The sequence below is a fragment of the Melozone crissalis genome, unplaced genomic scaffold (genome assembly GCF_028551555.1).
Source record: "Melozone crissalis strain CALT ecotype California unplaced genomic scaffold, PUWL_Pcris_2 ptg000153l_1, whole genome shotgun sequence".
Taxonomy (NCBI): Eukaryota; Metazoa; Chordata; class Aves; order Passeriformes; family Passerellidae; genus Melozone; species Melozone crissalis.
Window position 1 is genome coordinate 350096 of NW_026535924.1, and position 15633 is coordinate 365728.

General features: G+C 64.9%; 1 protein-coding gene across 1 annotated transcript; it reads right to left on the bottom strand.

Annotated features, from left to right (window-relative positions):
• Positions 1–29: 29 nt before the first annotated feature.
• Positions 30–12812, bottom strand: CELF3 (CUGBP Elav-like family member 3). Its single transcript, XM_054293502.1, is given in 14 exon segments — positions 30–331; positions 1045–1177; positions 1681–1824; positions 2803–2901; positions 3397–3462; positions 3533–3682; positions 4167–4305; positions 4895–5038; positions 5551–5630; positions 6490–6618; positions 7865–7913; positions 9973–10055; positions 12522–12534; positions 12536–12812. Coding segments are annotated over 13 exon segments (1359 nt in total). The 5' UTR covers positions 12671–12812; the 3' UTR covers positions 30–331; positions 1045–1049.
• Positions 12813–15633: the final 2821 nt, after the last annotated feature.

Genomic DNA, 15633 nt, shown 5'->3' on the forward strand with positions numbered 1-15633 from the left:
AAGGGTCCTGGGGGGGGGGGGGGGGGTGGTGGGAGGGGGGGGGGGTCCTTTTGGGGTCCCCCAGGGTGGGCACGGCCCCCCCAAAAACGGAGTGGATGTGGCTGCTGTGGGGGGGGCACTGGCACCCTGCACTGGGCTGGACTGGGATGGACTGGGGGGGTCGGGTGGGGCCTGGAGGGGGGGTCCATCCTTCCTGAGCGTGGGGGGGTCTGGGGCCCCCCCCCCAGCAGGACCGAGCCCCCCCCCCCCGCCCCCCTGGGCACCGCTGGGTTTGGGGGGGCTGCTCTGCAATGGGGGGGCACCCAAAGGTGCTGCTCCGGAGCCTCTGGACCTGGGGAGGGAAAATTTGGGGATGGGGAGGTTAAACAGAGCTTGGGGGGCACTTCCTGCCCCCCCAAAACCCTGGGACACCCCAAATCCCTATGGGGGACACCTCAAATACCCCCCTGGGCATTTCCAGCCTCCCAAAACCCTGGGACACCCCAAATCCCAGTGGGGGACACCCCAAAACCCCCCCGGGCATTTCCAGCCCCCCAAAATCCCAAGGACCCCTCAAATCCCAACAGGGGGACACCCCAAATCCCCCCCCGGGGCACTTCCTGCCCTCCCAAAACCCTGGGACACCCCAAATCCCAATTGGGGGACACCCCAGCTGGGGAGTTTTAGGGGCTCAGGGGGTTCCTAGCCTGGAGGGGGTCATGGGGGGTCAAGGGAAGTTCTGGGGGGAGGTCCTGGGGGGGGTCTCAAGGGGATCCCCGAGGGTTTTCTATCCTTGGAGAGGTTCCAGGGGGTCTCAGGGAGTCCCAGGGTGTCCCAGGGGGTGTCCCCGAGGGTCCCAGGGAGTCCCAGGTGTGTCATGGGGGTGTCCCAGGTATGTCCTCGAGGTGTCCCAGGGGATCCCAGGCGGTCTCAGGGTGTCCCAGAGGGTTCCAGGATGTCCAAGGGGTGTCCTAGGGATGTCCCAGGGGGCTCCTGGGTGTCCCCGGGTGTCCCAGAGGGTCCCAGGGTGCCCCTGGGGTGTCCTGGGGGTCCCGGGGGTCTCACCAGGCTCAGTAGGGCCGGTTGGCATCTTTGGGCCTCTTGAGCTGCACCTTGAGCCGCTTCATCCCGATCTGGAAGCCGTTCATGGCCTGGATGGCGGCCTGGGCGCTCGCGGGGTTGTCAAAGCTCACGAAGCCTGCGGGGACATCGGGGGGGGTGTGGGGACATTGGGGACACGGGGACATCATGGGGTGTGGGGACATTGGGGACACGGGGACATCATGGGGATATGGGGACATGGAGGACATGAAGGATATGGAGGATTTGGGAACATTGTCCCCGTGTCCCCCTATCCCAACGTCCCCAATGTCTCCAGTATCCACATATCCCTCATCCCAATGTCGCCATTGTCCGTCTGTCCCTGTGTCCCCATGTCCCCAGTGCCCCCATATCCCATTATCCCTATTGTCCCCAATGTCCCCAATGTCCCCATTGTCACCAACATCCTCAACGTCCCCATTGTCCCCAATGTCCCCAGTGTCCCCATTATCCCCAAGGCCCCCATTGTCCCCAAGGCCCCCATTGTCCCCATTGTCCCCAATGTCCCCATTGCCCCCAATGTCCCCGTTGTCCCTGATGTCCCCAATGTCCCCATTATCCCCAATTTCCCCGATGTCCCCATTGTCCCCGTGTCCCTACCGAAGCACTTGCTCTGGTTGGTGGCCCTGTCCACGAAGACCTTGGCGGAGATGACGTTGCCGAAGGGGAGGAACATCTGCAGGATCTCGGTGTCGGCGAACTCCTGGGGCAGGTGGTAGATGAAGATGTTACAGCCCTCGGGGCCTGCGGAGGGAGCGGGGTCACACCTGGGACTGCGTCCCCAAAACCGACCGGACCCCACAACCGGGGCTGCCAAACCAAACCCAACATGGGACCCCAAAAAACCCGGGCTTTCAACCCAAAATGGACATAGATCCCAAAACCGGGGCTGCCAAACCAAACTGGACACAGGACCCCAAAACTGGGGGTCTTAACCCGAAAGTGACATGGGATCCCAAAACTGGGGCTGCCAAACTAAACCGGACACAGGATCCTAAAACTGGGGGTGCCAACCTAAAACCGACCGGACCCCAAAACCGGGGCTGCCAAACCAAACCGGACACGGGACCCCAAAACTGGGGCTGCCAAACCAAACCGGACACGGGACCTCAAAACTGGGGCTGCCAAACCAAACCGGACACGGGACCCCAAACCGGGGCTGCCAACCCAAAACTGACAGACCCCAAAACCGAGGCTCTCAACCCAAACCCAGCATGGGACCACAAAACCACAGCTCTCAACCCAAAACCTACACAGACCCCAAAACTGGGGCTCTCAACCCAAACCTGACACAGGATCCTAAAACCAGGGATGCCAACCCAAACCAGACATGGGACCCCAAAACCAGAGCTCTCAACCCAAAACCGAATAGACCCCAAGACCAGGGCTGCAAACCCAAAATGGACATGGGACCCCAAAATCGGGGCTCTCAACCCAAAACCAACACAGACCCCAAAACCAGGGCTCTCAATGTAAACCAGACATGGGACTCCAAAACCGGGGCACTCAACCCAAACCTGACATGGACCCCAAAACTGGGGGTCTCAACCCAAACGAGACACAGGACCCCAAAACCGGGACTCTCAACCCAAACCCAACAAGGACTCTTTTGGGGGGGTCCCGGGGGAATCTCAGGGGTCCCAGGGAGTTTTGGGGGTCTGGGGAGTTTGGGGGAGGTCCTGGAGGGTCCTGGGAGTTTTGGGGGTCCCGGGGGGGTCTCACCTTCACGCTGCTGCTGCTGTGGGGGGGGCGGGGGGGCGAGCAGGGGTCCCGGGGGGGCGAAGGCCGGGCTCACCAGCCCGTAGGCGGCCGGGTACGCGGCTGGGGGCACGGGGGGCATGGGGGGCACGGGGTCACCGGGGACATTGGTGCCACCAGTGCCACCCCAGTGCCCCCTCAGTGCCCCCAGTGCTGTACAACACCTCCCAATGCCACCAGTGCCACCCCAGTGCCCCCAATGCTGTACACCACCTTCCCAAAGCCATTGGTGCCACCCCAGTGCCCACCCAGTGCCTGCCCAGTGTCACCCAACAACATCCCAGTGCCCCCCAGTACTGCACAGCACACCCCCAGTTCCTCCCACTGCCCTCCCAGTTCCCCCCAGTCCCATCAAGAGCTCCCCCATTGCCCTTCTCAGTTCTCCCAGTGCCCCCAATGCCACACAACAACCGCCCAGTCCCTCCCAGTACCACACACCCCCCTCCCAGTGCCCCCTCAGTCCCTCCCAGCGCCCTCCCAGTGCCACACTACCCCCTCCCAGTCCCTCCCAGTGCCCCCCAGTCCCTCCCAGTCCCTCCCAGTGCCCCCAGTACGCACCAGTGTAGTGCTGCATGCCAGCGTACGCCTGCTGCAGGGGGTCCCCGGGGGCCGCGGGGCTCTGGGCTGGGGGCACAGGGGGGATTAGGGGGCGGCCCGGCGGGGCTCGGGGGGCTGGGGAGGGGTCGGGGGGCACCTGGGAAGGGGGGGACCCCTCCGGCGTAGACGGCGTCGGGGGCGGGGGGTCCCGCGGGCTGCGCGGGCACGGGGCTGTAGCCGTTGACGCTCAGCGGGGCCGCGATGGCCGGGACGGGGGTGGCCGCCATGGCCGGGGGGGTGCTGGTTCCTGGGGAGAAACGGTCAGAGCCGGGTCAGCACCGGGACAGCGCCGGGACAGCACAGGGACAGCACCGGGACACCACGGGGAACACCACCGGGACACCGGGACTGTGACCCTGGAGGGTGGGGAACCTCACACGGGTTTGGTGGTGGTTGAGTGTCCCTGTCCCATCTGTGGTGTCCCCGTCCCATCCATGATGTCCCCATTTATCCCATGTTCCATCCTTGGTGTCCCCATCCCACCCCTGGTGTCCCCATCCCATCCATGGTGTCCCTATCCCTGGTGTCCCTCCCCAATGTCCCCATTCCTGTGTCCCCTCCCTACTGCCCCCATCCTCAGTGCCCCCATCCCCTGGTGATCCCCATCCCCATGTCCCCATCCCAATGTCCCCATCCCTAGTGTCCCTCCCCATTGTCCCCATCCCTGCTGCCCCCCATCCCCGTGTCCCCCATGCCCTCCCCGCTGTCCCCTTGTCCCCTGTCCCCGTTACCTGAGGAGGGTGGCAGGGGGGTGGCGATGAGCCCGTTGGGGTTGACCGTGCCCATGTGCTGCATCTGGACGGCCATGGTGGCCATGGGGCTGAGGTAGGCCGAGTGCGCGGCCACCAGGGCCGCCTGCTGCTGCATCAGCTGTGGGGACACGCCTGGCACCGCGCGGCCACCGCGGCCACCGCCGCCCCGGGAGCCACCAACACCCCGGGAACCCACCCCGGTGCCACCAAGACCCTGGGAGCCCACCCCAGTGCCACCACCACGCTGGGAGCCCACCCCAGTGCCACCAACACCCCAGGACATGGGACTAGCACATCCCCATGGATGTCACCCCGGTATCCCATCCAGGACCAGCATGTCCCCATGGATGTCACCCCAGTGCCACCAACACCCCAGGACATGGGACCAGCACATCCCCATGGATGTCACCTTGGTATCCCATCTAGGACCAGCACATCCCCATGGATGTCACCCCAGTGTCCCATCCGAGACCAGCATGTCCCCATGGATGTCACCTCAGTGTCCATATCCTCCCATCACCAATCACCCCAACCACCTCAGGCTGGATTTTGGGGGGTTCCACCCCCTTCCCTTTGATCCCCCCAGTGTCCCCAGTCCCTCCCAGTGCCCCCAGCATCCCCAATCCCCCTCAGTGTCCCCAGTCCCTCCCAGTCTCCCCATTGTTCCCAGTGTCCCCAGTGTCCCCAGTGTCCCCAGTGCCCCGTACCGCCTGCGTGTAGGCGCTGTAGGCGCCGAACTGGAGGGCGATGGGGCTGAACATGCCCAGCTGGCTGGCCACCTGCTGCATGCGCCGCAGCCCCCGCTCCTTCTCCGTGTCCGCAAACTTCACCACCAGGCTGGACGAGGCGCCCTGCGGGGACACGGCGGCCACTCGCGGTCAGTTGTGGTCACTCATGGTCACTCATGGTCAGTTGTGGTCAGTTGTGGTCACTCATGGTCACTCGTGGTCAGTTGGGGCCATTCGGGGTCACACGGGGTGGGGCAGTGGTGGGAGCGGTGATGGGAGTGATGGTTGGGTTGTAGTGGGGTGAGGATGATGGTGGAGGTGATGAAGAGGATGAGGATGGGGTTGATGATGGGGACAGTGGTGAGGATGACAATGGTGACAATGGGGATGACAACCATGATGAGGATGATGAAGAGGACCATGAAGGGGTCAAGGATGAGGATAATAAAGGGAATGATGAAGGGGACCATGAAGGGGACAATGATGAGGATGATGAAGGGGATGACAAAGGGCACGATGAAGAGGATGCTGAAGGTGACAGCGCAGGGGGCGATGATGAGGACAGTGATGGGACAATGAAAGGGACGGTGACAAAGGTGACACCACAGGTGACATTGCTGAGCACGGTCCCTCACCGGCAGCGTGCGGCTCCCGTGCAGGGCGGCGATGGCGGCCTGGGCCTCCGCGTGGCTCTGGAACTTGACGAAGGCGCAGCCTGGGGACATCGGGGACATTGGGGACATTGGGGACATCGGGGACATTGGGGACATCGGGGACATCAGCCCTATGGCAGTCCCAGGGAGCTCTGGGGGTCCCACCCCACCCCTGCACCCCCATCACACCATGGACCCCCCAAACCCCATTAACCCCATCCCTGCCGTGCTCCCCATAAACCCCATCCCTGCCCCACAGATCTCCCTATGCCCTGCTGCCACCTGCAGTGTCCCCATGCCCGTGTCCCAGTGCCCAGGTCCCAATGCCAGTGCAGTGTCCCAGTGCCACCTATGGTGTCCTGGTCCCACCTGCAGTGTCCCTGTGCCTTTATCCCCGTGCCTATGTCCCCATGATGGTGTCCCCCTGCCCATATCCTGGTGCCACCCACAGTGTCCCCATGTCCCCATTAAGGTGTCTCAGTGCCATGTCCCAGTGCCACCTGCAGAGTCCTGATGCCACCTGCAGTGTCCCTGTGCTGGTGCCCTCGTGCCCGTGTCCTCATGACGGTGTCCCTGTGCCCATGTCCCCATGGCCATGTCCCCATGCCGTGTCCCAGTGCCACCTGTGCTGTCCCTGTGCTCTTGTCCCTGTGCCCATGTCCCCATGGCCATGTCCCCATGCCGTGTCCCAGTGCCACCTGTGCTGTCCCTGTGCTCTTGTCCCTGTGCCCATGTCCCCATGGCCATGTCCCCATGCCGTGTCCCAGTGCCACCTGTGCTGTCCCTGTGCTCTTGTCCCTGTGCCCATGTCCCCATGCCGTGTCCCAGTGCCCCGGTGACCCCCGTGGGACCCCCCGGGACCCCCAAGTGATCCCGCCCGCCCCGGGGTGTCCCCCCCGTGTCCCCCCCGTGTCCCCCCACCTTTGCTGGTGCCGTCGGGCCCGCGCAGCACCGTGCACTCGTCGATGGTGCCGAAGGGCTCGAACATCTTGCGCACGTCCTCGTCCGCCTGCTGCTTGCTCAGCATCCCCACAAAGAGCTTCCGGTCCTCTGCGGGACAGCCACGGTGACATCGGGACATGGGCACGGGGACAGGGGCACGGGGACACCGCGGGTGGCACTGGGACATGGGCAGGGGGACACGGCCATGGGGACACCGCGGGTGGCACTGGGACATGGGCAGGGGGACACGGCCATGGGGACACCGCGGGTGGCATCAGGACATGGGCAGGGGGACAGGGACATCAGGACACCACAGGTGGCATTGGGACATGGGCACGGGGACAGGGGCATGGGGACACCGCGGGTGGCACTGGGTGGCACTGGGACACGGGCAGGGGGACAGGGACACAGGGGCACCATGGTGGCATTGGGACATGGGCAGGGGGACATGGGAACAAGGACACTGCGGGTGGCATTGGGACACCTTGCATGGCAGTGGGACATGGGCATGGGGACAGGGGCATGGGGACACCGCAGGTGGCATCAGGACATGGGCAGGGGGACACAGCCATGGGGACACCACGGGTGACATCGGGACATGGGCACGGGGACAGGGACACGGGGACACCGCGGGTGGCACTGGGACACGGGCAGGGGGACATGGGAACAAGGACACTGTGGATGGCGTCGGGACACCTTGCATGGCAGTGGGACATGGGCATGGGGACACCACCATGGGGATACGGGCATGGGGACACCGTGGGTGGTGCTGAGACACTGGCAGTGGGACATGGGCACTGGGACATGGGCAGCAGGACCATGGTGGCCATGGGGCGAGTGGCACTGGGACATGGGCATGGGGACAGGGACATGGGGACACTGCAAGTGGCATTGGGACATCGCAGGTGGCATCGGGACATGGGTAGGGATGGCCATGGGGACATGGGCGTGGGACACGGGCACAGGGACACCATGGATGGCACCGGGACACAGGCACAGCGACACCACCACTGGCATTGGGACACCGGCAGGAGGACAGTGCCACGCAGAGGGGTGTGACACTGCAGGAAGGATGGGGTGGGGTGGGGACATTGGGAATGGGAAGAGGGTGACAACTCCTGGAAAAGGGACATGGAGGGACACCCCAGAGGGGACAGGGACAGATGTGGGGTGGCTCTGCGGGTCTCACACTGGGGGGTGGCCTTGGGGTAATTTGGGGACACCGGGGTTTGGGGACAGGGTGGTGTGGGTGAGTTTAGGGTAATTTAGGGGAAGATTCTCGGGGATTTTAGGGGGATTTGGGGGTGATTTGGGGGTGATTTTGGGACGATTTTGGGGTTTTTGGGGGCGGTACCTCCTCGGCTCTCACTGTCCGCCGGCTTCACCTGGATGGGCCGGTTCATCTGGGGGGGGGGGGACACACAGGGGGGGGTGTGGGACACACAGAGACCCCCCTGAGACCCCCCCCACACCTTCCCCCACCCCCTCAGAGCGTCCCAACCCCCCCAACTAGATGCTCGGGTCGCCATGGCAACGCCGGGCCTGCATCCCGTTACCTGGCAACGGGAGCCGCAGCCCGGGGGGGGGGGGAGGGGGGGCCGCGTTAATGAGCGCCCCTCCCCCCCCTGCGTTAATTGGGGGGGGGGGGGATGGACCCAACCCCGCCCCTCCCCGCCCCCCCCCGGAACCCCCCAGAGGAACGGGGGCGGGGGGGGGGGAGGGGGAGGGGCGCAGATGCGCGGGTTGCCATGGCAACGGCCGGCTCCGCTCCATGGCAACCGCCCACTCATCCCCAATTTACCCATCGCCGTTGCCTGGCAACGCCGCTGACGTCATCAGCGCTCGCGATAAACAATGACGGGGATGGGGATGGGGATGGGGGGCGGGGATGGAGATTTGGGGAGGGGGGAAGAGGAGGAGACCCCCCCCCCCCCCCCAGGCCTGGTGTGACCCCGCCCCCCCCCCCCAAAAACCCCTCAGGGTGTGGGGGAGGGGCGGCCGTGCCCCATTTTGGGGGGATTTGGGGGGAATTTGGGCTTTTTGCGGACAGGGGGGGGTGGGGAGGGATGATTTGGGGGCGGGCCCATCCCCGGCTGACCCTCGCGCGTTCCTTTCGCCGCCCGAAAGCGAAGGTGCCCCCCCCCCCCCGAACCCCCCCCCCCTCAATGAGCCCCAGATGGCGCTGGAAATGCCCCCCCCGGGTGGGGGGCGGGGGGCGTTAATCCCCCCCTAATCCCCCCCACCCCCCTCCCCACGCGTTGGATCAACCCAAAGGAGGGGGGGGACGCACAAAGGGGGGGGGCGAACAAAGCCCCCAAACCCCCCCCCACAAACCACACCGGGACCCCCCCCCCGTGCTCAGCGCAGCGCTGAGGGTGACGCCCCCCTCCCCAATTCCCAGCGCAGCTGCTGGGGCGGGGCGGCCTTAATCCCCCCCCCCAAAATAAAACCCCCCATCCAAACCAACCCCCCCCCAGCCCAAATCCCCCCGGATTTACGGCCCCAAATCCGGGATTATCCCGGCCAAGCCAAATCCCCCCCGGGCCTGGCGGGACACGCGCGGGGGGGGGCGCGCCCTGAGACCCCTCCCCACTTTAGGGACCCCCAGATTCCCTCCCCAACCCCCCGGCTTTTATCCCGCCCAGAAAATCTCAAACCCCCCCCAAAATCAGTTTGGGAGAGGGATGAGAGGTGGGACCACCCCCCCAAAATTAATTAGGGGTGGGGGGCACCGGGATTTCAGGACCCCCCCCCCAAAATTCGGGGCTTTGTTGTCTCCGTGCCCCACCCGGCCGCGCTTCATTAGGGCCCGGCCCTCATTAGCGGAGCTAATTTAAACACCCCACGGATGGTCGGGGGCGCCCCTGGCCCCCCAAAAATCGCTCCGGTAGTGGGGGACGGGGGTGGTCCCTGAAATGGGGGGGGTGTGGGGGGGATTTTGGGGGGATTTTTAAAGCGGTTTTGTGGTGATTTTTGGGGGATTTCAGGGTGATTTTTGAGGGGTTTCCGAGCGAATTTGGGGGAGTTTCAGGGTAATTTTTAGGGGGTGATTTTGGGGGGATTTCAGGTTAATTTTTAGGGGTTTCAGGGCGATTTTTGGGAGGGTTTCCGGGTAATTTTAGGGGTGATTTTGGGGGAATTTAGGGCTGATTTTTAAGGGGTTTTGTGGTGATTTTCAGGGACATTTAAGGGCTGATTTTTGGGGGGTTTCCGAGCAATTTTGGGGGGGGTTTCAGGGTAATTTTTAGGGGGCGATTTTGGGGGATTTAAGGGTGATGTTTTTGGTTGGTTTCTGGGTGATTTTTGGGTGGTTTCAGTGCGAATTTTTGGGGTTCACTGCGATTTTTGGGGTTTCACTGTTATTTTCAGGGGGTTTATGGGGGATTTTGGGGTGTCCCGGGCTGGGGGCTCACAGAGGGATTTGGGGGTGCCTCGGGGGGGTCCCCCAAGCCCCCCACTCACCCCCGGCAGGGTTTTCTGCTCGTGCAGGGCGCTCTGGGCCTTCAGGGCCGACTCGCGGGCGCAGTAGGTCAGGAAGGCGCATCCTGGCGGGAAAAAAAGGGGTCGGGGGGCGTCAGGGGGACCCCCGAGGTGTCCTCACCCCCAGATCGAGGTGACACAGAGGGTCTGGAGTGGCCAGAGAGCCCCAAAAATAGCGGGACCCCCCCCCCAGAACACTCACAGCCCCATAATGGCTCCCAGAGACCCCAAATAACCCCCAAAAATCCCAAACAGCCCCCACTGACCCCAGACCCCTCCTCACACCACCCAACCACCCCCTACAGAGACCCCAAACCCCCCCAAAAGCCCCCAGACCCCACATTTTGGCACAGTGACCCCCCCAAGACCCCTGGAGGTCCCCGAGGACACCCAGGACCCCTCGAAAACCCCCCCAGTTTTGGTGCCGGGGGTTTGGGGGGCTCAGAGTCCCCCTCCGGGTGTTGGGGACACCCCCGGCGTGGGCAGCAGGGTCCTGTCACTGTCACCCCCATCCCCAGGGAGCCCCGGAGCCGGTGTCACCCCCAGGGACACACAGTGACCGTGTGACACCCCCAAAAACAGACACAACACCCCAAAACAACAACTGGACATCCCAAAATGACACCCAGAAACCCCAAAACAACACCCAGACACCCCCCAGCATCACCCAGAGCCAGTGTCACCCTCACAGGGACCCATGGGGTGACCACGTGGCACACAACACCCGCCTGGCACCCCAAAACAACACCCGACACAACAGCCGGACACCCCAAGGGCTGGGTGTCACCTGGAGGGGCACCCACGTGACACCCCAACACCCAAAACAACACCTAGCAGGGCCTGGAACTGCTGCACACAGCTGGCACAACAGCAACCACACCCAACTCCCCCAATAACACCCAACAACACACCCCAACAACACCCAACAACAACACCCCAGCAACACTCAAACAACAACACCCCAACAGCACCTAACAACAACACCCCAGCAACAACAGCCCAGCACAAAAACAGCCCAAGAGCACCCCAGTAACAACAGCAACACCCCAACAACAACAGCCCCAAGAACAGCAAAAAAACCAGCACAAAACCCCAAAAAAACAGCCCAAGAACACCCCAACAACAGCAACAGCCCAACAACAGCCTGCACTGCACCCAGCCCCACAACAGCCGGACACAACACCCCCACAGCCCCAGCACACGGGGTACAACACCCTGACACAGGGTACCCCGTCTGGGCTGGGGGCTGCGACTGTTCCTGGTGCCCTCGGCTGTTCCTGGGGCTGTTCCCAGTGCCCAGGGTTGTACCCGGGGCCTGCGGCTGAAGGCTGAGCTGTGGGTGTTGCTCAAGGCCTGCAGCTGTACTGGGGCTGTTCCTGGGGCTGTTCCCAGTGCTCTCGGTTGTACCCAGGGCTGTTTCCGGTACCGGGGGCTGTTTTGGGGGCCGTTCTCAGTTCCCAGTGCCCTCGGTTGTACAGGTACTGTTTGTGGGGCTGTTCCCGGTACCGGGGGCTGTTCCCGGTGCCCTCGGTTGTACCCAGGGGCTGTTTTGGGGGCTGTTCCCAGTTCCTGTGATTGTACCGGTACTGCTCGTGGGGTTGTTCCCGGTACCGGAGGTTGGATCTGGAGTGGTTCCCAAGCTGGGGCTGTTCCGGTTGCCGGGAGCTGTTACGGGTACCGAGGCCCTCGGTTGTACCCGGGGCTGTTCCCGGTGCCCCTCGGTTGTACCCGGGGCTGTTCCTGGTGTCCTCGGTTGTACCCGGGGCTGTTCCCGGTACTCCAGGCCGTATCATGGTGCTATCCCCGGTGCCAGTGGCTGTTCCCAGTACCGGGGCCGTATCCTGGGGCCATTCCCGGTACCGGGAGCTGTTCCCAGTACCGGTGGTCATTCCCAGTCCCGGGTACCCCATCCCGGGGCTGTTCCCGGTACCGGGGCTGTATCACAGGGCCATTGCCGGTGCTAGGAGCTGTTCCCGGTACCGGGAGCTGTTCTTGGTGCTGGAGGCCGTGGCACGGGGCTGCTCCCCGGTACCGGGGATGTATCCCAGGGCTATTCCCGGTGCTGGGGGCTGTTCCCAGTACCGGGGGCCACATCCTGGGGCTATTCCCAGTACCGGGAGCCGTATTGCAAGGCCGCTCCCGGTACCGGGGCCATCTCCCGGGGCTGATCCTGGCTTCAGGGGCCGTTCCCGTTACGGGGGGGCCCGAATCCCAGGGCTGATTCCGGTGCTGGGAGCTGTTCCCGGTACTGGGAGCCACATCACGAGGCCATTCCCGGTACCGGCGGCTGCTCTCAGTACGGGGAGCCACATCCTGGGGCTATCCCGGTACCGGGGGCCATATCCCCGAGCTAATCCCGGTACCCGGGGCCCATTCCCGGTACCGGGGGCCGAATCCCGGGGCTCTCCCCACACCCCCGTGCCCGTGCCCCGCACCCACCCCCGCTGCCCGCGCTGCCCCTGCCCCATTCCCGCTGCCCGTTCCCGTTCCCTTTGCCCATCCCCGGTTGCCGTGGTTGCCGGTTCCGGTACCTTTGTGGCAGTGTCCGGGTGTACTTGTCCTTGATGACGGTGAGCTCGTAGATTTTGCCGAATTGCTCAAAAATCGGTTTCAGGTCCTTCTCCTCCAGGTGCCGCGGGATCTGCCCCACGAAGGAGTTGATGGCGTCCGGTTCCTTCATGGGGGCCGCCGGGGGCTCCCCGGGCCCCGGGGCCGCTCCCGCTCCCCGCTATCACCGCCCGCCGCCTCGGCTCCCGGTGCTCCCGGCGGTGCCCGGTGCCCCGGCGCACACAAAGGACGAGGCGGCCCCGGGGCTCGGCTCGGCTCCGGGGACGGGGCCGCGCGGGGCGGGGGCAGCTCTGCCCGGGGGGCGGCGCTCCCGGCGCTCCCGGTGCGTCCCGGCCGTTTCCCGGGTGCTGCTCCCCAAAATCCCGGCGGATGCTGCGAGCGTCCGCCCCGCCGGTACCGCCCCGGTGGCCTCGGGGAGGGTCCCGGTACCGGGCGGGGGGCGGGGGGAGCTCAACGCCCGCTTCGGGTTCATGGCGGCCGCGGCCGCCGCCGCTCCCCGGAGCCCTCGGTGGTGGCCGAGCCCCCCCCCACGCCGGGGCAGCGGCACCGGGTACCGGGGTACCGGCACCGGGATCGGCACCGGGAGATGCTTTTCTTGCCCGGTTGGAGCCGCCCCGCCCCGCCCCGCCCGGTGCTGATGTCAGAGCGGCACCGGGGACCGGCACCGGCGGCGGCACCGGGGCCTGGGAGCGGGACCGGGCACGAGAACTGGGAATCGGCTACGGGCACCGGGAGCGGATAACGGGCGACCGGCACCGGGGCACGGGCTCTGCCTGCCGGGCACCGGCACCGGCGAAAACAGCGGGACCTGGAGTCACCGGGACCGGGGCTCTGGGAAGCGGCTACCGGCACCGGCAACCGAGCAGCGGATAACGGGCACCGGGAGCGGCTGCGGGATGCGGCACACCGAGGACTGCGAACGGGGAGCCGGGGAGGGGGCGCTCGAAACCGGGGACAACACCGGAACCGAGCACCGGCAGCGGCACCGGGAGGGGCCCGGGGCTCCGGTATCGGCCCCGCCCGGGCCCGGGGGCGGTTTTGGGGGGGGGGGGGTTGTCGGGGATGTTTTGGGGAGGGGGCGGGGCCGCTCCCGCGCGCATGCGCAGGGGGGGGGGGGGGGATACCGGGGCGGGGGGGGGGGGAAGGTCCGGTGTCCGCCCACGCGTGTCCCCTCCCCCCCCCCCCGTGTGTCACTGTCGCCTCCCGGTGCTGTCCCCGGTGCTGAAGGCGGCCCCGCCCCCTCCCCGCCCGTGTCACCGCACACGGCCGTGTGGCGGTGTCCCCAGACCGGTGTCACCACTTGGTGTCACCCCACGGTGTCCCCAGGCCGGTGTCACCCCTCAGTGTCACCCCCTCGGTGTCCCAGTGTCCCCAGACCGGTGTCACCCACCCGGTGTCTCCAGGCTGGTGTCACCCCCTCAGTGTCACCCCCCTCGGTCTTCCAGTGTCCCCAGTGCGGTGTCACCCCCTGTGTGTCGGTGTCACCCCTCGGTGTCCCCAGGCTGGTGTCACCTCTCCAGTGTCCCGGTGTCCCCAGACCGGTGTCACCCCCTCCGTGTCACCCCTTCGGTGTTGCAGTGTCCCCAATGTGGTGCCACCCCCCCCGTGTGCCAGTGGTCACCCCTCAGCGTCACCCCCTCAGCGTCCCCAGGCCAGTGCCATCCCTCGGTGTCACCCCCCTCGGTGTCCCAGTGTGCCCCAGACCCGGTGTCACCCCCTCGGTGTCCCCACCCCGTGTCACCTTCCCTGCTCTGTGTCACCCTGTCCCTCCGCTGGCTGTGTCACCTCCCTTCACGTCCCGCTGTCCCCAGCCGTGTCCCCCCCCCGCCGTTGTCATGGCAACGAGCAGGTGACAGCCCAGGTGGCACCGCCACACCCCCCCCCCCACCCCGAGGGGTGACACCTTTGGGGACACGGGGCAGGTGGGGACCCCCCTTTAGGGTCACAGGCCAGGTGGCTTCGGGGACACCCCTTGGTGACACTTTGGGGGGACACCCCCACCGGTGACACTTTTTGGGGACCCCTCCGTGGTGGCACTTTGAGGACACAGGCCAGGTGGCTTTGGGGGACATCCCGTGGTGACAATTTGGGGACACCTGGCCGAGGTGGGCGGGCGTTCCCCAGCTGGGTCCCGCCCCCAAGAATTGACTCAGAACGCCCAAATTCGGATCCCAAAATTCCCTGTTGTTTTGGGAAAATTTGTGGCCTTTTCTTCCCCAAATCCTACAGATCCCAAAATTGCGAGATCCCCCCAAAATCTCTGAGACCCCACAAAATTTTGGGACCCCCCAAAAAAATTTTGGGATGCCCCAAAAAATCCTGATTCCCTTTTTTGGGGGGATTCCTTTGGGAATTAGGGGGGTTCCCAAAGGGGGACCCCCTAAATCCCTCCAGCGACCCCAAATTCACCCTGGGAACCCCAAATCCATCCCAGGGACCCCAATTCTATCTCAGGGATCCCCCCTCCAGGATTTTGGGGTTCAATGGGGGGGGTCCTGAGGGTCTCACAGGAATTCCACAGCCCCCCAAAATTCCACTGAACTCCATTTTTCAAAGGGGGGAAAAGGCCCCAAATCCATCCTGGGAATGGCCCCAGATACACCCTGGAACCCCAAATCCATCCCAGGGACCCCAAATCCATCCCAGGGACCCCTCTGGACCAAAGTGGGGCTCAGGAGATTTGGGGGGGTCAAAAAACCCCAAAATCTGCTCTGGGAACTCAGAGACGTCCAAGAGTTCCACAGAGCTGAGGGGGGATCCCTCAAGAGGGGAAACAACCACAAATCCATTCTGGGGACCCCAAATCCATTCTGGGGACCCCAAATCCTCCCCAGGGACCCCCCCAGATCAGAGTGGGGCTCAGAAGGATTTGGGGGGGCTCAAAAAACCCCCAAAATCTGCGCTGGGAACTCAGAGATGTCTGGAAGTTCCACAGAGGTGAGGGGGGATCCTAAAGGAGGAGGAATGGCCCCAAATCCATTTTGGGGACCCCAAATCCATTTGGGGACCCCAAATCCACCCCGGGGACCCCCAATCTCCTGGGGGGGGGGGTCAGAGGAGCCTCTCCCTGCTGCT